This window comes from Musca domestica, unplaced genomic scaffold (genome assembly GCF_030504385.1).
Source record: "Musca domestica strain aabys unplaced genomic scaffold, Musca_domestica.polishedcontigs.V.1.1 46, whole genome shotgun sequence".
NCBI lineage: Eukaryota > Metazoa > Arthropoda > Insecta > Diptera > Muscidae > Musca > Musca domestica.
The window spans coordinates 1,131,346-1,156,664 of NW_026712336.1; the positions used below are offsets into that span (position 1 = coordinate 1,131,346).

At 36.3% G+C, this 25,319-nt stretch overlaps 1 protein-coding gene across 8 annotated transcripts in view; it reads right to left on the bottom strand.

Moving 5' to 3' along the window:
* LOC101892444 (protein 4.1 homolog) overlaps positions 1-25,319 on the bottom strand; it is a 121,446-nt gene that overhangs the window by 12,650 nt on the left and 83,477 nt on the right. For 7 of the 8 annotated variants that reach the window (XM_059127623.1, XM_059127627.1, XM_059127625.1 and 4 more), the window contains 8 exons: positions 11,042-11,210; positions 10,530-10,975; positions 9,075-9,227; positions 8,657-9,015; positions 8,467-8,594; positions 7,645-7,776; positions 1,324-1,501; positions 1,219-1,262 (listed from right to left, as the gene is read on the bottom strand). In XM_059127623.1, the coding sequence (XP_058983606.1) occupies positions 1,219-1,262; positions 1,324-1,501; positions 7,645-7,776; positions 8,467-8,594; positions 8,657-9,015; positions 9,075-9,227; positions 10,530-10,975; positions 11,042-11,179 (1,578 nt within the window). In that variant the 5' untranslated portion in view covers positions 11,180-11,210. The remainder of the gene's footprint in view (positions 1-1,218; positions 1,263-1,323; positions 1,502-7,644; positions 7,777-8,466; positions 8,595-8,656; positions 9,016-9,074; positions 9,228-10,529; positions 10,976-11,041; positions 11,211-25,319) is intronic. The other variant, XM_059127626.1, reaches the window with a different exon arrangement.

Genomic DNA, 25,319 nt, shown 5'->3' on the forward strand with positions numbered 1-25,319 from the left:
GTGTCTCCTTGAAACATTAATAATGGCAAAATAAAGGTTGATCTTCTAAAATGACCTAAAGCCTCTGAAATTTTTCAGAAAAAATGTCCACAGACTTTTGACATTTTTCTAAGAATCGTAAACGCCCCTAAGGCTTTGGGAACTCTTCTATTAAAAATTGTGTAGATTTTCAGTCATTTCTATAAAAAGTTTAAGGTCCCGGAAATCCATTGGAAATTTTCTATAATAATTGTAGAGTCTCCAAAGGCTTCTGTATATTTTTTCTATAAAAATTTTAATAGGTCTCGAGTGGCCTTTGAATATTTATCCATAAAAATTGTAAAGTCTTTGGGAGACCTTGGAAATTTGTGTAAAACTTGTAAAAGCCTCTGAGGTTTTGAAAATTTTCTATAAAAATTGTGAAGACCTCTGAGGTATTTCAAAGAAAAGTGTAAATGTACCGAAAGGCCTTTGTAAATTTTCTGTGAAAAACGTAAACGCCTCTGAGACCTATTCAAATCTTCTTTGCCAATTGTAAAGACCTCGAAAGGCCATTGAAAATGTTTTGTGAAAATTGTATTCAATTTGAATATATTTTGAAAACCAGACAAAAAACTACAAATTGCTACATTGGTCGTGACTTGATAATCGCAAACAAAATTTGATGCTTTTAAAATACGTTGGGCGCCATATTATTTAGAATACTCTATGATTTCTGTGGAAAAAAAATCCCTAAAATTATTCCTATTCCCCACTTAGCAATGGAAGTTCTAGAACATTGTTCACATTGGGCGCCACTTGGTAAACGCAAGAACTGTTGATGCTTCTAAAAAAAAGTTGGGCGCCATTTTATTTAGAATACTCGTTAATTTCTGTTAAAAAAAAATCTAAAACTAATCTTATTCTAGAACATTGCTCATATTGCGCCCCACTTTTCATAATTACAAAATAACTATTTTCCTTTTTAAATTAATTTAAATTTTTAAAAATAAAAAGTCATAAAAGTTGAATGCAAAATTAAGAAATTCCAATAATTGAAATAAAAAATAAACAAATTATCATTCCAGGATTATCAGCAACATTTTCTTTCTCGGGGGATTGATCAAACATGCCATTCAATTGTGCATGGTAAGGGACAAATGAATTGTGTTCAAGAGGGACACACATATAGCCATTTAGAGGAGAATTTTTTACAAATATTTATATATTTATAGGAACTATGTTAAACTGCCAACTTACCCTTTGCTTGCCAGATCTCTGGGAATCATCCAAATCATCATTGCCTGAAGCAAGAAAACAAAATTAAAATCACTTCTTTACATTTAAAATTTAATAAACACTTACCATTCATGCCAGCCCCTGCTGCGGCAGCCTTTTCAGCCTTCTCCTTGGCAGCCTTTTCCTTGGCAGCCTTCTCCTTGGCTTCCTTCTCCTTCTTTTCACGTTCCTTGCGTTCCTTTTCCTCTTGTTCCTTCTGTTTCTTTTCACGCAATTTAGCTTCCTTTTCAGCTTCAGCGGCAGCCTTTAGTTTTGATTTTGTATTTGAAATATAAATTTGTCACATAAAAAAAAAATTATATAAAGCTCTACTTTTTAAAAAAAGCATTTGTAAAAATAGTTGCAAGCTGCATTATTTGTAAATAAACTTAGGGAGTAGAACAAAAAAGCTTTAAGGCATGCATGGCGCACAGCTTACATGGAAAATGGAAACATGAAAGACAAACATATTTGAGATTTTTTAAGAGAATTTTTTTGTTAATTTCGTAAAGATATGACAAAACTAAAAGCTTTTTTGAGTTAGACAAAACGACAAGAGAGAACAGAAAATCGAGCGAGAGAGGAAAAATAGTTATTTTTTTGTAATTGATAGAAATATTGAGATTTGTCAATGGAATCGGATGCTTATTGCGCGTTATATGAGCTTCACGAATATTCGAAATTTTGACCCTTTGTGGGGGAGGTACCAGAAGGAATGGACACAAAAACTCGGGTTTATAAAAATATTGTGATTGTACTGATGGAGATATTGAGATGTACCAAGACTGAAAGGAATCGAATCAACTGAACTCTTTGTGGGGAAGGTACCGGAAGGAATAGTCCGATCTCTACCATCTTTATAACAGATCTTGTGTTGATAGATATATTGAGATGTATCAAGTCTGAATGGAATCGGATGTTAATTTCCCGTTTTATGAGCTTCATGGATATTCAAAATGTTAACCCTTTCACACCAGACCTAAGGTTAATGAAAATATTGTAATTTGTGAAATATGGAGAGAACCGGATGCATATTTCGGATTTTACGATCGTTTAGGTTATTCAAAATGTTTACCCTTTGTGGGAAGGTACCAGAAGGAATGGTCCGATCTCTATTATTTTCATAACAGATCTTGTGCTGATAGAAATATTGAGATTTGTCAAGTTTTAATGGAATCGGATGTAAATTTCGCGTTTTATGGGCGTCACGGATATTCAAAATTTTGACCCTTAGTGGGGGAGGTACAAGAAGGAGTGGACCGATATATTCTATCTTCACATCAGACCTTGGGTTTATAAAAATATTATGATGTGTATAATCAATCAACAATCGGACTCTTACATCACATTTTATAAGAGTTACAATTATTCAAAATGTTGACCCTTTGTGGAGGAGGTGTTTGATGGAGTGAACCAATATTGTCCATTTTCACGCCTTACCTAGCACTGATGCAATATCAGGATTTGCAAAACTGGAGGAAAATCAGATTATCCATACGGACATCACTAAATCGACTCCAAATGACCTGAAACGAATTTGGCCCAAAGAGTCCTAGGGTCAAATTTCGATGAGGCACTTTTTGGCCGCTTCAAATGATATATGCCCTCCCTCTCTAGCCATATGGCTGAGGGTATAAAAAAGTGTGGTATTTTTTCCTATGACCCAAGAAAAGCTGATTATTACTGTGGTTTTCAAAAAAAAAAAAAAAAAACAGAGGCACGTTGGGCGCCACTTTAATACTAACAATCAATCAAAAGTATGAACTAAAATCGTTTTTGTCAAATTTTACAACATTGGAACATCTCTTTAGTACTTCAATTCTCTCTCTCTCGTTCTCCTTTCTTTTTCGCACAAAAACATAAATTATTTATTTTTTTTTTTCAATAATAGTAACAATAATAATTAAAAAATCCATTAATAATACTGCAACTGGGATTTGTGTGTCTTTTTTACAGAGTGATTTGAGTGTAGAAATGAAATTTGGAATTGGGGATTCTCTATGGTGAGAGTGGGTGGGCGGGGTGATGAGTGACATATATTGTGTTGAGGAGTGGATATTTTGTGGTAGTGGTGGTGTTATGTGTGATTTTTGGGTAGTGGATAAAATTTTGCCAGGATTCATTTTTTTTTTTTTGTTTCTTCACATTTCAATATCATTTCATTTATTTTTAGCCAATTACACAACAAACGGATATATTTCACACAAATCCTAGAGGTATGAAAGGCACGATAAAATATGTAGAATATGTGTAGAAGATATAGATAGTTAGAAGAGATAAAATGTAATATTCGTTGTGAGGAAATATATATCAAGTAGGTTGGAGCTGAACGGAGTTGATATCTATGTGGTAGGTATGTATGTACGTTTTGGAAAATATTTACAAAAGTCACAGTTTTGAAAATGAACAGTAGTTGAAAAGATATTTGAACAAAAGTGATTTAATATCAAAACTGATAATAATTTAAAAAAAATCTTAAGGGTAAATGTGACAGAAAAACACCATTCCAAATATAATTTTCAAATTTTGAATTTAACTGAAAAAAAATCGAAATTATGTTAAAACTTATTTGAAATGGTGTTTTTTATTCACTTAAGTAGCGTCACACTGAAAATATCCCTTAATATCAAATAGCATTGAGGTTGCCAATAAAAACAAAGCATACTTTCAGGCGCAGTAAAAATGCCAAGAAATGAGAATCAGTTCATCATCAACCATATGTTGACACAACAATAAGGATATTGGTGTTTAATGAGGGATTCAAATAATTGTAATATTGATATAATATTTTAACTCCAAAGGACCTTTTAACAGTCCTTTACAAAACCCGGACACAAATGTCGTTGTAAGCATTTGTGTGATATCATTTCACAAAAGTCTTAAAATATAGTTTGAATAGTTTCCAACTGGATCCAAACAACTATTGCTGATCCCAATTGATGAAGGTTGGACCAAAAGTCTCTAGGGAAAAATTGCATTTCAAATAATTATCAATGGAAAAAATCTCAAAAAAATTAAATTTTTCTTTTTCTTTTTTGGAAATTTATAATTTTTAAATATTTATTTAAAAATTTTAAATACATTACTGTTCATTTTCAAAGTGTATATGGAAACAATAAACATTAAGTTATATGAATTAAGGACAAAACACAAAACATTAACAAATATTGAAAAAACAAAACATTTATGTAAATTTCAATGTAAACTGTTTAAACAACAATAATTCAAATTTAGTTTTTTTCGTTTAAAGAATGATCTCGAAACTAAGACTGAGGCAAAACTAAAAAGCCGACTAAAGGGAAATAATAGAGAAACGAAAGAGATATAATGACAAGACAATTCCGAAATCGAACTGAAGGCGGAAAAATACATGAAAGAGTTCAATTCTGAAGTTCCATTGAGTCATCTCCGATGAACTTTTCCATTGAAAAACTTATCTCCGATGAACTTTTCTATTGAAAAAGTCATCTCCGATGAACTTTTCTATCGAAAAAGTCATCTCCGATGAACTTTTCTATCGAAAAAGTGATCTCCGATGAACTTTTCTATCGAAAAAGTCATCTCCGATGAACTTTTCTATCGAAAAAATCATCTCCGATGAACTTTTCTATCGAAAAAGTCATCTCCGATGAACTTTTCTATCGAAAAAGTCATCTCCGATGAACTTCTCTATCGAAAAAGTCATCTCCGATGAACTTCTCTATCAAAAAAGTCATCTCTATTAACTTTTCTATCGAAAAAGTCATCTCCGATGAATTTTTCTATTGGAAAAGTCATCTCCGATGAACGTTTCTATGGAAAAAGTCATCTCCGAAGAATTTTTCTATCGAAAAAGTAATGTCCGATGAACTTTTCTATTGGAAAAGTCATCTACGATGAACTTTTCTATTGGAAAAGTCATCTACGATGAACTTTTCTATTGGAAAAGTCATCTACGATGAACTTTTCTATTGGAAAAGTCATCTACGATGAACTTTTCTATTGGAAAAGTCATCTACGATGAACTTTTCTATTGGAAAAGTCATCTCCGATGAACTTTTCTATTGGAAAAGTCATCTACGATGAACTTTTCTATTGGAAAAGTCATCTCCGATGAACTTTTCTATTGGAAAAGTCATCTACGATGAACTTTTCTATTGGAAAAGTCATCTACGATGAACATTTCTATTGGAAAAGTCATCTACGATGAACTTTTCTATTGGAAAAGTCATCTACGATGAACTTTTCTATTGGAAAAGTCATCTACGATGAACTTTTCTATTGGAAAAGTCATCTACGATGAACTTTTCTATTGGAAAAGTCATCTACGATGAACTTTTCTATTGGAAAAGTCATCTCCGAGATGAACTTTTCTATACAGGAAAAGTCATCTCCGAGATGAACTTTTCTATACAGGAAAAGTCATCTCCGAGATGAACTTTTCTATACAGGAAAAGTCATCTCCGAGATGAACTTTTCTATACAGGAAAAGTCATCTCCGAGATAAACTTTTCTATACAGGAAAAGTCATCTCCGAGATGAACTTTTCTATACAGGAAAAGTCATCTCCGAGATGAACTTTTCTATACAGGAAAAGTCATCTCCGAGATGAACTTTTCTATACAGGAAAAGTCATCTCCGAGATGAACTTTTCTATACAGGAAAAGTCATCTCCGAGATGAACTTTTCTATACAGGAAAAGTCATCTCCGAGATGAACTTTTCTATTGGAAAAGTCATCTACGATGAACTTTTCTATTGGAAAAGTCATCTACGATGAACTTTTCTATTGGAAAAGTCATCTACGATGAACTTTTCTATTGGAAAAGTCATCTACGATGAACTTTTCTATTGGAAAAGTCATCTACGATGAACTTTTCTATTGGAAAAGTCATCTCCGATGAACTTTTCTATTGGAAAAGTCATCTACGATGAACTTTTCTATTGGAAAAGTCATCTCCGATGAACTTTTCTATTGGAAAAGTCATCTACGATGAACTTTTCTATTGGAAAAGTCATCTACGATGAACTTTTCTATTGGAAAAGTCATCTACGATGAACTTTTCTATTGGAAAAGTCATCTACGATGAACTTTTCTATTGGAAAAGTCATCTACGATGAACTTTTCTATTGGAAAAGTCATCTACGATGAACTTTTCTATTGGAAAAGTCATCTACGATGAACTTTTCTATTGGAAAAGTCATCTACGATGAACTTTTCTATTGGAAAAGTCATCTACGATGAACTTTTCTATTGGAAAAGTCATCTCCGAGATGAACTTTTCTATACAGGAAAAGTCATCTCCGAGATGAACTTTTCTATACAGGAAAAGTCATCTCCGAGATGAACTTTTCTATACAGGAAAAGTCATCTCCGAGATGAACTTTTCTATACAGGAAAAGTCATCTCCGAGATGAACTTTTCTATACAGGAAAAGTCATCTCCGAGATGAACTTTTCTATACAGGAAAAGTCATCTCCGAGATGAACTTTTCTATACAGGAAAAGTCATCTCCGAGATGAACTTTTCTATACAGGAAAAGTCATCTCCGAGATGAACTTTTCTATACAGGAAAAGTCATCTCCGAGATGAACTTTTCTATACAGGAAAAGTCATCTCCGAGATGAACTTTTCTATACAGGAAAAGTCATCTCCGAGATGAACTTTTCTATACAGGAAAAGTCATCTCCGAGATGAACTTTTCTATACAGGAAAAGTCATCTCCGAGATGAACTTTTCTATACAGGAAAAGTCATCTCCGAGATGAACTTTTCTATACAGGAAAAGTCATCTCCGAGATGAACTTTTCTATACAGGAAAAGTCATCTCCGAGATGAACTTTTCTATACAGGAAAAGTCATCTCCGAGATGAACTTTTCTATACAGGAAAAGTCATCTCCGAGATAAATTTTTCTATACGGGCAAAAAAACATCTGCGGGATGACCTTTTCTATATGGAAACTTTTCCATATTTTCTATACTTTTCTATGGAAAAAGTCATGGATATACATGATCTTTCCTTTAGAAAAAGCTCATCGATGATGACCTTTCCTATATATAGCCAATACTACTCTCTGCAATACCAAGGAAATTTCGAACTACGGCAAACTCAAAAAGGCTTTAGGCTTAGACGGAAAACATTACGAAGGACAGAACTAAAAAAAGAGACCCATACAAAATAATACTAAAGGAAACAAAGCCCACAAAGAGATCAAATGTTATAAAGGGAAAAATTAAAAAAACAATATCAAGAAGTGACAGAAATAGTATATGACAGTGGTGTTTGGTGTTGGAAAAAAAGAAAATCGGTGTCATTTAGAAGAGGGGGAAAATAGAAGAAAGAAAAACAAAATAGAGTTACGTATTGTTTTTTTTTTTTCATTTCAAAGAATACAAAAAGGAAAGAAAAAACGTTTGCTATTGGTTAACCTGATCATGGCCCACAAAGGCGGCTGCTGCTGAGGCAGCATCGGCCGCAGCACCGGTATTTGTCTCGTAATCGCCTTCAAGGGAACTCTGCGAAGAAGCCGAAGCAGTACCAGTGCTAGATTCACGTATCAACTAAGAAGTTTCAGATGCACAACAACACATACAGATGTAGATAGGTAGGTAAAACGGAAGTCAAGTTGGCACAGAGTTTATGTGTGTATTATGGTTGGATGTATGGGTGTAATAGTAGTGGTAGTAGTAGTTGTTATGGTCATATGTGTGTGTGTGTTTTTTGGTAGTAGCCAGGCAAAGGATTAAGGATGTTGTTGATGATTTGTTTTTAAGTTTTATTTTTTTTTTGCATTTTCCAGAGAGGAGTAGTAGAAGAGAAAGAAAAAAACAAGATGGCATATTGTGATCATGTTGTTTGGTTTGTTGGTGTTAGTGTTTTTTTTTTTGGTAGAATGCATTTTGTAGTCATTTGTATGATAGGTATTGGAGATTGGAGGGGGTGTAAGTGCAGGGAAAGATTATCCAAAGTAGGAAATCAAGATTTCATAACATAAAAACCAAAACAAGGGGTTGGGAATTAGGGGGCGGGCACAATGGATTAGTAGTCAAACAAACCGTTTTGTTTTTTGGAAAAAAAAATATTTTAGAACCAAAAAAAAATTGGGAAAAAAAGAAATCAAAGATTTCCATTTGTTAAGTAATTTCATAGATATTTCGGTTGTTAACAGAAAAGAAAATCAAACTTGGAAAATTACATTTTTTCTTAGATGTTAGTTTTATGACTCCTGGGGGATATCTATGAAAACCTACCTTATCCTTTTTGTCCTTCTTCAAGGGACTGCGACTGCGTGGCGAATCCAAATCGGGTATGTGCTCTGGGGGATGGCCCATGGTGTGACGTTTCTGGGCATCCTTCTCCTTTTCGGCCAGGGCCAAAGCTAATTTTCAAAAGAAAAGAAAAATTAATGACAATTCTCCTTTAAATGAAATTGTAAATTACCATCCATTGACCGCGAGGTCAAGCGGCGACCCGACAAACTCCTATCAAACTTGGGAGCATCACGATCCACTGGATTCTTGCGACTCTCATACATAGTGCGACCCGAGTAACGATATTTCGAACCAAATCTGGGGAACAAACTTGATTTGTTTGGTGGCTCAGGGGTCATCAGACGGAAGAAGGTGTGATGTTCCACACATGATTTCCACAGCTTCTTGGCGGCCCGATGATTGGCCAACTTGAAGCCAATGGTCACCTCATGTTGTTCAAACTCGCCAGGACGTATTTTAATGTAGAAATGATGACGTTTATAGGAGATTTTCAAAATCTTAGGCCAGGCAAAACGATTGATGCGCAATCTGGAAGAAAAAATCTCGAATTATTTATAAGTTTTGGAAAAATCATTGTCACAACTCACTTGTCTCTGTATACCAACAGGCCGGAGGCACAAACGCCCAACATAATGTCCACACCTTCAGAATCCTTGGCCGGATGTAAATCCACACCATACATGGCCAATTTCTTGGCATTTTCCAGGTAATGAAGTTCAGCTTCAGCTGGGGGTTGACCTCTGGAATAAACAAGCAAACAGTTAAAAGGGGAATTCCTAAAGCTATAAGGTTCCAAAGAAGCTCCGGATTTCTTCTAAGGGGACGGACTTCTCTATGGAGGAAAAATCATCTCCGAGATGAGCTTTTTTATGGAGGAAAAGTTATCACCGAGATGAACTTTTCTATGGAGAAAAAATCATCTTCGAAATGAACTTTCTATAGAGGAAAAGTCATCTCGGGGAGAGATGGAGGAAAAGTCATCTCCGGGAGATGAACTTTTCTATAGAGGAAAAGTCATCTCCGGGAGATGAACTTTTCTATAGAGGAAAAGTCATCTCCGGGAGATGAACTTTTCTCTATCGAAGAAAAGTCATCTCCGGGAGATGAACTTTTCTCTATCGAGGAAAAGTCATCTCCGGGAGATGAACTTTTCTCTATCGAGGAAAAGTCATCTCCGGGAGATGAACTTTTCTCTATCGAGGAAAAGTCATCTCCGGGAGATGAACTTTTCTCTGGCGAGGAAAAGTCATCTCCGGGAGATGAACTTTTCTATAGAGGAAAAGTCATCTCCGGGAGATGAACTTTTCTATGGAGAAAAAGTCATCTCCGGGAGATGAGCTTTTCTATGGAGAAAAAGTCATCTCCGGGAGATGAACTTTTCTATGGAGAGAAAGTCATCTCCGGGAGATGAACTTTTCTCTGGAGGAAAAGTCATCTCCGGGAGATGAACTTTTCTCTGGAGGAAAAGTCATCTCCGGGAGATGAACTTTTCTCTGGAGGAAAAGTCATCTCCGGGAGATGAACTTTTCTCTGGAGGAAAAGTCATCTCCGGGAGATGAACTTTTCTCTGGAGGAAAAGTCATCTCCGGGAGATGAACTTTTCTCTGTAGGAAAAGTCATCTCCGGGAGATGAACTTTTCTCTGGAGGAAAAGTCATCTCCGGGAGATGAACTTTTCAATGGAGGAAAAGTCATCTCCGGGAGATGAACTTTTCTATAGAGGAAAGTAATCTTCGGAAGAAAAAAAGCCCCGGGTGAATGAGGGTTTCCATAGGAAAACTTAAATTCAGCTTCGCCTTAAATTGACCCGGCTGAATGGAGGTTTTCATAGGGAAACTTCAATTCAGTCCCGGTCCATAGGAAAACTTCAATTCAGCCTCGGCTGTGTGTGGGGTTTTTCATAGGAAAACTTCAGCCGTATGGGGGTTTCCATTGGAAATTTTTATTTTGGCCTCGGCCGTATGGGATTTTCCATAGGAATACTTCAATCGAGCCCCGGCTGAATGGGTTTTCCATAGAAAAACTTCTATCCCCTTTACCCACCTGTGCGTCTTATGCAAATCCATGACCTTATCCTCCAATTCAATGGTCTGATTGGGGGCAATTTTAAAATCCTTCAAATAGCTACGATCGGGCATTTCCTTGGCATCGTAATCACCCATTTCCGATTGCACCAAATACGAGCCGAGCAGGGCATGTGTAACAAAGGTACATGGCAGACGCCCCTCCAAAATGTCATTGCGCACCTGCAGACACAAATGGTAACGGGTTATGTCCTCCTGCAGCTGTGATGGTTCAGGAGGATAAAATTTCACTGCAAATTGCAAAGACCATGGATCGGTACCAAAGAATTTCGATACAGGTTTATCCAAATCCAACCAATTTCTTGGATCTGTGGGGGTTTCATAGGTCAGGCCGAAGTAATCCTTTTCCACAATGTTCAGACCGGCACAAATCGAGTTGAGCAGGTCACGGCCTTTGGCTTTGCGCTGTAGGAGAGAGAGAAGAGGGTAAATTTTATTAAATGAGTTTAGATTTTAGGGTCACCAACTTACATCAATGGTCACATCGAGGATGCTGCCATCCAGCAGGGTAACACGGGCCAAGGCGGCCTTGGAATTACTGGACTTCTTACCCTTTGTGGGTGTGGTATCCGCATCGGCGGCATTTGCTGTCTTGGTATCCGCCGGCATTTTCAGTTGTTTTTACTTCGTTTTGTTTTCTCTGCAAGAGATGGAGGGGAGGGAAAGAGAAAAAAACATTAATTTTTCTATTATTCTATCTGTAAAAATTATGTTCGGACCTATCTCTCTGTCAAGCTCTTCTGTCCTGAATCTGTCACAATTCTTAATTCGATTATTTCACTTGAAATGATATAATTTCTTTTGATTGTGGTCGGCAACAAATTAAATTTATTTCAATTAACAATTTATTTTAATAGCGCCGTTAACTGTCACAGAGGCTACACTCAGCCATTCGAATGCGTCATCCTCAGCAAATGGATGTTGTTTAGATGGTTATTTGAGCTTGAATTAAAAATATAAGAAAACGTTTCGAAAATCGCTGGCGAGAAATGTGGTTTTTTTGGTTTCCTTGAACATGGCATTGGAATTTAGAAGGGGTTGAATTGAGAATTTCCTATGGAAATTGAAATTTTTTGGCGGAAATTGAAATTCTTTTAACCTGACATTGGAGCTCAGGAGGGGTTCAATTGAAAATTTCCTATGGAAATTGAAAATTTGTTGCGGGAATTGAAAATTTCTTTTGGAAATGAAATTTTCTTTGGGAAATTTAACTGAAAATAATCATTTTTTTAATCCCCTGCTGATGATACTGAAAATTCTGTTGAGAATTGAATCAAATATTGTACTTTAGCATAAAACACTTTGTCCAATATTATTAACATAATCTTAATAGGCTTTGATATCAATATGTTTGTTGTCAAATATGTATTCTCAGTTTTTTTCAGTTCAATAAACGAATTCAATTATAACAGGTTATGGGCCTTAGTCACGTTTGAAAAAAATATTCGGCAAAACAAAATAGATACATTTTTTAATATTGAAAACTAGTGACGTTTGTGAAAAAAAATTAAAATGGCTGGTAATAACATAGCTTTTCCGCTAGAAAGATTGCGTGGACGCGAAAACTTTGATGTTTGGAAGAGGCAAGCGCAATCATATCTGGTCATTAAAGGGTGCTGGAAGGCATGTGTTGATAATACCGCTGATGCTGAATTGAATGCGAGAGCTTTAGCCGAGATAACATTGATGATTGAACCAGACAATTACGGCCACATTGCAACTTCAACTACCGCGAAAAATGCCTGGAGTGCATTGATGAATGCGTACGAAGATACGGGCCTTACCAGAAAAGTTGAATTGCTGAAGCAATTTGTGAACATCAAGCTACAGAACTATGGATCCATTCAGGAATACGTCAATGACATCGTTATAGTGGCTATTAAAGTGAAAAATGCTGGCTTAAACATTGACGATGAGTTGACTGCATCTCTAATGTTAGCTGGATTAACGGATGACTTTAAACCGCTTGTGATGGCCGTGGAAAATACCAAGGAGAAATTGACGGTGGATAAGGTGAAGAATGTTCTACTTCAAGATGCGAAATTCGATCGAGCTCCAGAAAAAGAATCGGCGTTACAATCTAAAGGTATCAAGAAAGGTAAGAAGCAAATCAAATGCTACAATTGCAGTGGACTTGGACACATCTCAAGAAATTGTCCCAGCAAATTGAAGCCAAATGACAATGGAGCTACAAGGAAGCATGAAAAGAAGTCGGATGTTTTATTTGCTACAACTACCGATGTGAGCGCGTGTGCAAAAGCTACGGAATCCACTTCAAGTTCAGATTGTTTAAATGCCTGGTACGTTGATAGTGGAGCAAGCAACCACATGACGAATGAGAAGAACCACATGTACAACATCCGTGATGTTTTTAATAAAAAGGTGATTATTGCGAATAAGCATGAACTCGTAGTGGACTCCATTGGATATGTTGATATTGAAGTTGGCTCTGGAAAAAATAAGAGATGTGTTACAATCAAAGACGTGGAGTATGTTCCAGATTTGTGTACCAACTTACTCTCCGTTCGACAAATGGCTAAGAATGGAAAAAGGGTGACTTTTGAAGGTGAAAAATGCCGCATTTCTGATAAAAATGGACGTGTTATAGCAACGGCAACTGCGCAGAATCAATTGTACCGGTTAGAATGCAATTCGAAAGAGGAAAAGGGTAAAGCTTTTACCATGGCCAATGATTTCAATTTGTGGCACCGAAGGATGGGGCATATCTGTAATGCGAAACTGGGTGATGTCAAGAGCGCAAATGTTGGCATAAATTTTGGCAAAGAATGTTCTGAACCATGTGTTGTCTGCGTGAAGGGAAAGCAAACCCGAAAAGTGAGTAGAGAAGTCGGTACTCAAGCCAAAGAGCTATTGGAAATTATTCATTCGGATGTTGTTGGTCCACTAAAAGAAAGTTCGTTCTCGGGAGCTCGTTTTTTGTTGACATTTGTGGATGACTACTCAAGAAAACTGTTTGTCTATCCAATCAAGAAAAAGTCTGAGGTATTTCCGAAATTTTTAGAATTCAAGGCTTTAGTGGAAAACCAGTGTTCTAAAAAAATCAAGATTCTACGATCGGATAATGGGGGTGAGTACACCGGCAAACATTTTTCTGAATTCTTGAAAAAAAGTGGAATAATACATCAAAAAACATGTCCATATACACCCGAGCAAAATGGTGTAGCCGAGCGAATAAATAGGACGATTATAGAAAGGGTAAGATGTATGCTTATCGACAGTGGATTAGATCAACGTTTTTGGGCAGAAGCTGCTTCTACCGCATCGTACTTGATAAATAGAGTGCCATGCCGAGGAAATGAAGGATGTCCCGAAGAACTATGGTCGGGTCGAAAACCAAATTTGAAGCATCTTAGAGTCTTCGGATGTCCAGCTTTGGTCCATGTACCAAAACAACGAAGATCTAAAATTGATCCAAAGTCATTAGAATGTATCATGGTTGGATACAGCACGGAAAGTAAAGCGTATCGATTATTTGATCCAAGTGATCAAAAAATAATTGTTAGCCGTGACGTGGTATTTCTTGAAAATGTTCACTCAAACATTGAAACGCCATCTTCTAATCTGTACAATCCTTTGCTAATTCAATCTCCAGATGAAGAAATGGATAATGTTTTGAACCAAACAGTGAATAATGTATCAACGAATATGGAGTCAACCGAATTGGATGGCAATAATGTAATTCAAAATGAGCCTCGTAGTGATTCTGAAACTGATAGTGAGTTTTTGGATTCAGAATGTTTTGATAACAATGGCTATGTGGACCCAAATGATGAAGAATGGGAACCAAATCAATGTAATTCACGACCAATACCAACGTCTGAAAATATTAGAAGATCAGAAAGGATAGCAAACCGTAATCAACGATCAACGGCATTTTCTGCAATAGAATATGTTTCTTCAGACCCCCAGACTATAAAACAGGCAATGTCGTCTGAAGATTCTGAACATTGGAAAAAAGCCATGCAAGATGAAATGAATTCTTTGAAAGTCAATAATACTTGGACTTTGGTTCAACTTCCTGAAGGATGCAAAGCTCTGAAGTCAAAATGGGTGTTCAAGACCAAGCAAGATTCCAATGGAAACACGTTGCGATGGAAAGCAAGACTAGTCGCAAAGGGATTTACACAGACTGAAGGTATCGATTATATGGAAACATTCTCTCCAGTTGTTCGGTATGAATCAATAAGGTATTTAGCAGCATTGGCAGCAAAATATGACATGAAGATTCATCAGATGGATGCCGTTAGCGCTTATTTAAACGGGATTTTAAAAGAAACCATATATATGGAACAACCCGAAGGTTTCCGTGATGCTTCTAATAAAGTCTGTAAGCTTAACAGATCCATATACGGCTTGAAACAATCTGGGAGAGTATGGAATGAAACCATAAACAAGGAACTTATCGATATGGGTTTTGTACAAGGAGAAGTGGATCAATGCGTATATTCAAAGGTGACAGATGAAAAGAAGATTTATATTGCAATATACGTAGATGATGTAATTATATTCTCCAATGACGAAAACGAAATAAATTCTGTCAAGAATACACTTTCAAGAACATTTAAAATGAAAGACATGGGGGAAGTGTCTAATGTTCTTGGTATGACAATATCCCGAACTGAAGATGGAATCAAAATTGATCAGTCTAAGTACATATCAGATGTATTGACACGTTTCGGAATGAATGACTGTAACCCTTCCTCAACTCCAATGGACTATAATAAGAAGTTATACGAAAGTATGTCCCCTAAAACCGAAGTTGAAAAGGAAAAAATGTCGAAAACACCGTATATGGAAGCTATTGGGTGCTTGTTGTACGCTGCTCAGGTTTCGCGCCCTGATATATACTATGCTGTGAATATCCTGAGCCGATTCGGAATAAATCCTGGTAGAGCGCATTGGGAAGCTGTAAAAAGAATAATGCGTTATCTCAAAGGAACTATAGAACAAGGGCTCATCTATAAGAAAAATTTAGAAGAAGATATTACCGGCTATTGCGATGCAGATTGGGCTGGAAGTTTGGACGACCGCCATTCGACAACTGGTTATGTCTTTATTTTTCAATCAGCAGCAATATCCTGGTCCACAAAAAGACAAAAAACGGTGGCACTATCTTCAACGGAAGCTGAGTTCATGGCAATAACTGCAGCTATACAGGAGTCTGTTTGGTTGAAACGACTAGAAAAAGAACTCAATCCCAACAACAATGTCAACATGGTTTTGTATTGTGATAACAAAGGAGCTATACAAGTGGCTACAAATAACAAGTATTCGTCAAGGACAAAGCATGTGGATATTAAAGCCAAATTTATCAAACAGAAAATTGACAACAATGAAATATCTTTGAAGTATCTTTCAACAAAAGAAATGGTTGCTGACGTTTTTACCAAGGCAGTAACTCCACAGAAGTTGGAATATTTTAAAGGAGTTTTTGGCATTGCTTAGTTTCCAACTTGTATTGTTTTGTAATTATAATGTAAGAAATATTTAATTCAGGTAGAGTGTTGAGAATTGAATCAAATATTGTACTTTAGCATAAAACACTTTGTCCAATATTATTAACATAATCTTAATAGGCTTTGATATCAATATGTTTGTTGTCAAATATGTATTCTCAGTTTTTTTCAGTTCAATAAACGAATTCAATTATAACAAATTCCCCATGTCTTCATTCAGTCGGGACTGGTTTGAAAATTTCCTTTTGGCTAAGCTGATGATTTGTAGGCTTCCTCTAGGAATTTCAATTCAGCAAAACTTTTTACTTCAAAAAACTCCTTTCCCTGACTTCGCCTGCCACCCCTCGTATAAGAAATAAATATATTCGTCACTTTTCAAACATCTTTGCGGCAGATCTATTCTAGGTTTTTTGTGTGTTTGTGTGCCAACCACAAAATGTTTGAAAATTTACAATGAGAACCAAGCTAGGGGGTTTTGGGTTTCAAACACCCAATGTCTACATGAAATGGAAAGTGTTGAAATTTCAAATATTTTATTGAGACAACAAAAAGATAACACCCGACACCTCAATCTTCGGCCAGAAATTAACAGCAATTTGTTATTTGAGAAGAATTGGTGGTTAGACAAAAATCTTCCATTGGGTCGGATCGGTCTATTACCAATGAGTGGATCAAATTGTGGCCTAAATTTGGAATTAAATTCGCAAGTGAGCCACATATTCTAGGGGATGACATAACATAGAGATATCTCGGTCAAGATCACTACTGTGGTGGAGGTACTAATTTTAGGACGCATTGACCACAATTAAAAGTCCTTCAAATATGTACAATCGGGCATTTCTTTGGCATCGTAATCACCCATTTCCGATTGCGCCAAATACGAGCAGAGCAGGGCATGTGTATCAAAGATACATGGCACAGAACATTACTTTGGCGGAAGGACAATTTTTAGGACCCATTGACCACCACAGTTTAGTGGGGATGACCTCAATAAGCTACCATTTTGGATTTCAAAATCCAGATCCATTTGAAGGCGTCTAAAATAAATTCCAAATTCCTAACCTACTCGTTAAAAAAAAAAATCTCTCACTTTGGGAGAGGTAGAGAGAGACAGAGAGTGGTTCCACTCCCCAAATGACATCATTAACAGATTCAGAGAAGTCAAGCGAGCGCCATAAGTGCTGCTGTTGTTGTTAATTTAATTTTCAAAGTAATTAACTTTGCTAAGTGGAGCAATTTAACCTCTTTTATGTAGAGTTGTGCTAATTGGAAACACACACACACCCATACACACAAAAGCAGAAGAAGCAGCATCATGAACAAAGCGCCTGAATTGCGATTTACATTGGAATCCGTCAAAGATTTCCAAAGAAAATTTGGAATTCAGCCTTCCTTGATTGGAGGTATTTCCATAGGAAAATTTCACTTCATCCAGAGGAAAATGCTGAATTAAGATATCCATAGGAAATTTTCAATTCGAAGATGGGCTATATAGGTCCACGATATCGTATAACCCCCATATAACGATATATTTTCAATGGCATTTTCTGAAAATCCACAGAAGGAGTTCCTTCTGAGTACTTTACTCCCGTTGAAGAGAACTGTCTTTATAGGTCCACGATGTCGTATAGCCCACACACAGCGGTACCCCCAGATATTCGATATTTTAACGATTTTAGGAACATTATTTGCCGGAGTTGCTTCAAATTTTGTATTTAGGACTCGTAATGGGTACTACAGCCTATGACAATAAATTGCGTATGCCAGCCCATTCCTTCGTGTAGCCTTCATATAACGGTACCTCCCAATATTCGGTATTTTCATGATTTTAGCGACATTATTCACCGAAGTTGTATCAAATTTCGAATTTAGAGTTCGTAATGGGAACTGCTGCCTGTGACAGGCTGTCTATGCAGGAATAGGTCTTCCCATAGGTCCCAAATATCGGTACCCCCATTATTCGGTATTATAGTTCCTAATAGATACTACAGCATGTAACAAAAAATTGTCTGTGCAGGGCCGGGTCTTCGTATAGCCCGGACATAAAGGTACCACCCTATATTCGGTATTTTGATTATTTTACCGACATTATTTAGCGGAATTGTTTCAAATTTGGTATTTAGAGTTCGTAATGGGAACTACAGTCTATGCCAGGATCACGTCTTCGTATAGCCCCATACATCAGTACCTCCTTATATTATTATTTTGACGATTTTAGGTACAATATTCACCTAAATGGTTTGAAATTTCGTATTTGAAGTTCCTAATAGGTACTACAGTCTATATCAGAAAATTGTCTATGCAGATCCAAGTCTTCGTATGGCTCGAAATAAAGGCACCTCCCAATATTTGGTATTTTGATGATTTTATTTCACGGGATTTCTTCGTATTTCGTATTTGAATATTGTAATGGCTTATACCAGATAATTATCTATGCAGGTCCACGTCTTCGTATAGACCCCAATATATGGGCTATATTCGGTATTTTTAAGATTTTGACAGAATTTTTAACGGATTTTTTTTTTTGAAAATTTTCTAAATTCTTTCCAAATGTTGGAGGGTATTTAAAGTTCGGCCCGGCCGAACTTACTGCTATTTTACTTTAAATCCACATTGATGACAGCCTATATGATGTGTTACATGTTGGGCGCCACTTTCAAAGACTGCCAAAAGTGTTAGAAGTCCATGTAAAGTTGATGGATTTTCATACGATATTTCCGTGGGTTTTTCTCCTTTAACTGCGAAGTTTAGTCCTTTCAAAATCTGTGGTACGATGTGTCACATGTTGGGCGCGACTTTTACAGCATGCAAAATATCAGAGGATTATATAAGATGCTAGAAATCTGAGATATCCGTGTGGTTTTTGTGTTTTTTTATTCCTTAGACTATCTATTCGACAAGACACTTAAAAGTCTATGGTGTGCTGGTATTCCACATGTTGGGCGCCACTTTGATAAGATGCTAAAAGTCTGAGAAGTCAGCCACGTTCCTAAAGTTTTTTACATTTTTTTTGTTTTAATCCTCTGACTAACCATTCGTCTTAAGTTAGTTTACAAACAGATGACTAGAACTGGTAAAACCCCAAAAAATACTTGTTCACACACATTGGGCGCCACTTTTATAGTATTGCAAATGTCTGGAAAGCCCGTGTTGTGTTCATATATTTTTTATGACATTTTTGAAAGATGTCGAGCCACATGTTGGGCGCCACTTTGATAAAAAAAACATTAGATTTTTATACAAAATGTTCGCTGTTGTAACCATTCGATTTAAGTTAGTTAACAAATACTACGGGCCTATACGATAGTTCGAAGACCTTAGATCATTGTAAATTTTTTTTAGAGTTTTAATCGTTTGACTGACATTTAAAATTCACATCATGTTGGGCGCCACTTTGATTAAATTCTAGATTTCTGAGAAATTCTTTTGATTTTTACACAAATTTTTAAACAAATGTTAAAACAAAAAAAAATTAGCGCCAATATTATTTTACGATCATACCATATGTTGGGCGCCACTTTCGTATAATAATGGCTCAAAGAAAAGATTTTTGGAATGAGAAAATTAAGGATGAGAAACAATTCAAAGGTTATGATATTTTATGGCACATGTTGGGCGTTGCTTAATAGAATGCTAAAAGCCTAAGAAGTCCAGGGGATTAACAATTTTTTCGATTTCTCTGTGGTTAAATCCATTGATTTACCATCCGATCCAATGATTTACCATAGAGAAATTTTCTATATTATGGTATGTTGAAGCCTCATGTTGGGCGCCACTTTGATACGAGATCAAGTATAAAATGTAGTAGACCAAAAAATATTTATTTTAATCCACGTTGCTGTTAGACCCTATTTCATTGATAGTTTCCATAGGAAATTTCCAATCCCCCCATTTCTCATTTCTTGCGCCATTCGAACAACATGTAATCTATCCTTAACTAATTTCCGTTTGTCAAGACCCTTATTTGACAACATATCCACCACCCTCACATGAAGAAAAACCAAACTTTTTTTCTGTTTGCTTGTCATCCGTCGCCACATAGACCACCAATCAGACCCTTTTCCGTTCTTTATTGAATTGAGCAACAATTTGTTTCCCTTTTGCAATGTTTTTCTTCAAGAATATCAACGTCACTCAAAACCTTAACAAGAACAAGAACAAGAGCAACAACAACATCAAAGAGAAAATTTAATTTTTTCGTCGTAAAGCGACAGGTCTTCCTTGTGTAGGGCCTCAGTATAATTTGCAGGTTTATTCGACGTAATTGTTTTAAGAGGTTTACAAAGCCAGTCCCCCGTCCCTAGCCTCCCTCCTTCCACCTTTCAAAGAATATTATCTTCTTAAGTTTTCAACGTCTTTTGCTCCGTAATATTGGTGGCTTTTGTTGTTATTGTTTTTAGTTATTGTCGGCGACATTTTCATCATCATTGTCTTGTAGTTTTCAGTTCAGTTCACTTAACTTGGAAATTTGTGCTTCTGGCTCCGATTGTGCCATCGACTCTATTTTATGTGTATTCGTGTGTGTGTGTTTGTGAGTGTCATATGAGCCATGTCTTGGCTGATTCTGTCATCATCAATTAGCGAACTTTTTTTTGTAGGGCAATTACAGTGGTTATACGATACGCATACGTGTGTGGGTGGTTGGTTAGGGTGTTTAGAATGCGCCTCTAGGGCTTTAGGATGATGGATATTTAAAATATGGGTCAAATTATTTAATTTTTGTGGCTGAAATATGAAGCTTTGCTTTGGGGAGCATCATCACTAAGTTTCGTTTTTCACCATCCAATTCAAAATGTCTGTGAATGACCTTCATTATGGTGGCGTGATGAATGTCTGTTGTTGTGGTGCGTGTTGTTTTCACATTAGGAAATCTTAATTTTTTTTTTCGGCAGACAATAGACATGTATCTTGGAAGAGGTTTTTTTTTTTTATTTTCCTTCTTCTTCATTATAATGGTGTGAAAAACATGACATGAAGTTAAAAAAACGTCTAATTGAAATTTTTGTATTACACAATTATATGTTTGGCCATAATTATACAGATTCTGGGGGGTTTTCAAGGTTAATTGCCAAAATGAGGCTCCAAAAAAAACTTTGCAAAAACTCAGTTTAAAAACAATTTTCTATGGAAATGAAAATCTTTATTAAAACGCAACTCAGCTGAGGGCTAAATTGAAAATTTCCTATGGTATTTTTAAATACTATTTTATCAAATACTATTTGGCGCCCAACATGCGGCTTCAACATGTAATAACATTCAAAAAAATTCTGTTTGTTAAATAGCTTACTATAGACTTTTTGGGGTCTTGTCGAATGGCTAGTCAAAGAAATACAACTGCAAACATTTTGTATAATAATCTAAGGACATGAAAGACTTCTTATGTATCCCACATTTTATCAAGGTGGCGCCCAACATGGGACACACCATATAATTGACTTTTAAAGTTCTTCTAAAATTATCAGCCAAAGAAATAAAAGTACAAAAATTCTGCAAACATATCTAGACTTTACACGAACCTCTCAGATGTCTTGTATCCCATCAAAGTGGCGCCCAAAATGGGGCACATCATACAACTGACTTGCAAACTTCTTCTCAAATGTTTACTCAATGAAATAAAACTACAAAAATTCTGTAAAATTATCTAAGGCCTCACACAGACATCTTAGACATCTAGCATCCTATCAAAGTGGCGCCAAACAAGTGACACATTATACAATAGACTTTGAAATGTCTTCCGGAATGGACAGTCAAACGAAACGCAATAGTTTTGTAAAATAATCTAAAGCTTTAACATGGACTCCTCAGACGTCTAGCATCCCATCAAAGTGGCGCCCAGCATGTGACACAGCATACCATAGCCTTTGAAGTATCTTGTCGAATGGTAATAGCATCCCATTAAAGTAGCGCCCAACATGGGGTACATCGTATCACAGACTTGGAAATGCCTTGATTAAAGGACAGTCAATCGATTTAAGCCACAATAATGTTGTAAAATAATCTGAGGCCTTAACATCGAATACTCCGACGTCTAGCATCCTACCAAAGTGGCGCACAACATGCGAAACATCGTTCAACAGACTTTTAACTGTATTGCGAAGAGACAGTCAAATTATTAAAACAACTGAAATGTTGTATAATAATTTAAGACGTATCCGACGTTTAGCATTTTATGAAACTGGCGCCCAACATGTGGCACATCGTATCACAGATTTTGAAAAGGAATAAGACTTCAAAAATTTTGCAAAATAATCAAAAATCTGACACGGTCTTTTCAGACTAAAGCATTCTACCATAGTGGCGCCCAACATGTGGCACATCGTGCCGCAGACTTTGATATGTCTTGCGAAGGGACAGTCATACGATTTCAACCACAACAATTTTGTATAATAATCTAAGGTCTTAACATAGACTTATCCGACGTCTAGCATTTTATGAAAGTGGCGCCCAACATGTGGCACAATGTACTACAAACTTTAAAATATTTTGCCGCATATATTTTGATGAAAAACCACAGAAATTTTATATAATAATCTAAGGCCTCAACGTAGACTTATCCAACGTTTAGCATTTTATCAAAGTGGCGCCCGCATTTAAGTGTTTTGTCGAATGCGACTGAATTGAAGTTATTCCTTTGAACGTCTTAATTCGGCGAATTAAAGTTTACATCAAAAATATTCTTCAGTGAATGTTGCCTGCTCCCATTGCATGTCATTGTTTCATATCCTGTTTTAAGTTTTCCTCCATTTAGTCCTTGGGGCATAATTACCGTACTCACACCCATACAAACACACATGCAGACGATTCCTACAGCCAACATAGCAGACCAATGTCTAGACATAAATAGAGTTTTCAATGTGGCAATCTAATGCAATTATAACATTATTGGCAAGGGAATTGTTTTAAGGATAAGGAAAATGGATATGGGGAGGAGAGAAGAGAAAAAACGGTGAAGAAGTAAAAATTTATTACAACATTAGCCTAATTTTAGGCAACATAATATAGCGTCTATGAGTTATGCACATAAGTTTTGGCTAGGACACAGTAACACGATATTTAAAAGAGTAATTTTTTGAGAGGATTTTTTTATTTGATCTGAGCTAATTTGGCTGATCGATGAATGCCAAGAAAAAAAATAAAAATGGGCCAGCAAAATAAAGTTAGTGTCTAGGAAAAGTCTTACCAAAGTGGCGCCCAACATGTGGTATCCTCGTAAAGTAGTTAAGGTAATATTTGCTTGTTTACTAACCTCAACTAATCAAAATTGGCGCCCAACATGTAGCACATCATGCCACATATTTTAAAATATCTTGCCGAATGTCTAGTGAATGGAATAAGACTACAAAAATGTTGTAACATAATCCAAAATCTTACATAGTCTTCTCAGACTTATGTCACCCATTTAAAGTGGCGCCCAACATGTGACACATCGTACCACAGACTTTGAAATTTATTGCGAAGGGAAAGTCATATGATTTAAACGATAAAAGTGTTGTATAATAATATAAGAGCTTAACAAAGACCTTTCCGACGTCTAGCATTTTATAAAAGTGGCGTCCAATATGTTGCACATCATACCATAGGCATTTAAGATGAATGGAACTGAACTGAAGTTTTTCTTTGGAAAGTCTCAATTCAGCGAAGTGGTCAGTGAAATCTTATAATAATCTAAGGACTTAGCACTCCCTTCGCCGACTCCAAGCAATCCATCAAAGTGGCGCCCAACAGGTGGCATATCATGCCAGGAACTTTGAAAACAAAAAAAATCTCCCAGCATACCGCCGACTTTGAAATGTCTTACATAATAGTTAAAAAATTATCGCTCCCTTCTCTATCTTTCGGACATTATACGACCAAATAAAGGCAATTTAAAATTTAATAAATCCAGAGAAAATTTTTTAATATCATACCAAAGTGGCGCCCAACGTAAGATCTCTTTGAAAAACAATTTAGACAATATCCGTTCAAACAGTCAAAGGATTAAGACTTAAAAAACTTTGAATGTAATTATCAACAGACTTAGCACACACTACGCTGACTCATAAAAATCCATTAAAGTGGCGCCCAACATATGGCACATCACTTTAAATATGACTCTATCACAATGTGTTTATATGTGTGTGTAAACAAGCCTTAATAACGCATTATGACAATTTATGAAAAACAAAATTACCAATTAAATCCTTCCATTAATGCCATTACCAGCCACTAATGTGACAGTTGATGTGATCTATGTCCCTAACGCGCTGGCCACATTATTTATAAATCATCATTATAACATATTATGTGTAGCTTGGTGTCAATGATTTAATTAACAGTTTAATTTTTTCCCTCCATCTCTGGCATATGATTAAAGCTGCTGACCACAAAGCCTGGCTAGGAACCCGTTTTGTCCAATCCTCTGCATTTAATTGTGACATTAATGTTTGCGATAATGGCTATTAAAATGTCTGCAACAATTTAACGCCTTTGTCCAAATGTGAGTGGCGGCATGCCACAGAGATAACCAAAATGAAGATAGACAAGAGGCGAATGGAGCCAAATCTGGTAAAGGCATTGTGGCAAGCCGGGCAAAAGATGACGCCAAAGTTAAGTGGATGAGGGGAAATGGATGAATATGCAAGCTTAAAAATATTACAATTGGCAGCCGGGAGGGACCACAAACGATAAAAGAAAAAAAGGAGATAGAAAGAAAACTGGGAGGGGACAATTTGAGTAGTGCATAAATTCCCTTGAGGACAGAAAATTCTTGGACTTGCATAGCCCCCAACATGTGACTTGAGTCTGTCTTCTAGCATCAATCGGGTGGTCAACCAATGCATTAAAAAATTACCAAAATTACACACGGACTTCTTAAGTCTAGAATTCCATCAAAGTGGCGCCCAAAATGTAGCGCAGCATACCGTAAATTTTGAGGTCGGCAAATTCTTGGAGGAGTATGAGTCTGTCTTCTAGCTTCAATCGGGTGGTAAACCAATGCAAAAAATTAAATTAAAAATTACAAAAATTACACACGGAGTTCTTAAAAGTCTAGCATTCCATTAAAGTGGCGCCCAACATGTAGCGCAGCATACCGTAAATTTTGAAATGTCTTATTTGATAAGATAAGCAATTCCTTAGATAAGCAATTCCCACCCTTCCCTTCTAAATTTTTCGGTCTCTATACTCCCGTGTAAAATTGTATAAACCCAGAGGAAATCTTTCATCGTACAAAAGTGGCGCCCAACATTAGGTGTCCTCGTAAAGTAATTCTGGGCAATATCTTTTTGTTAACT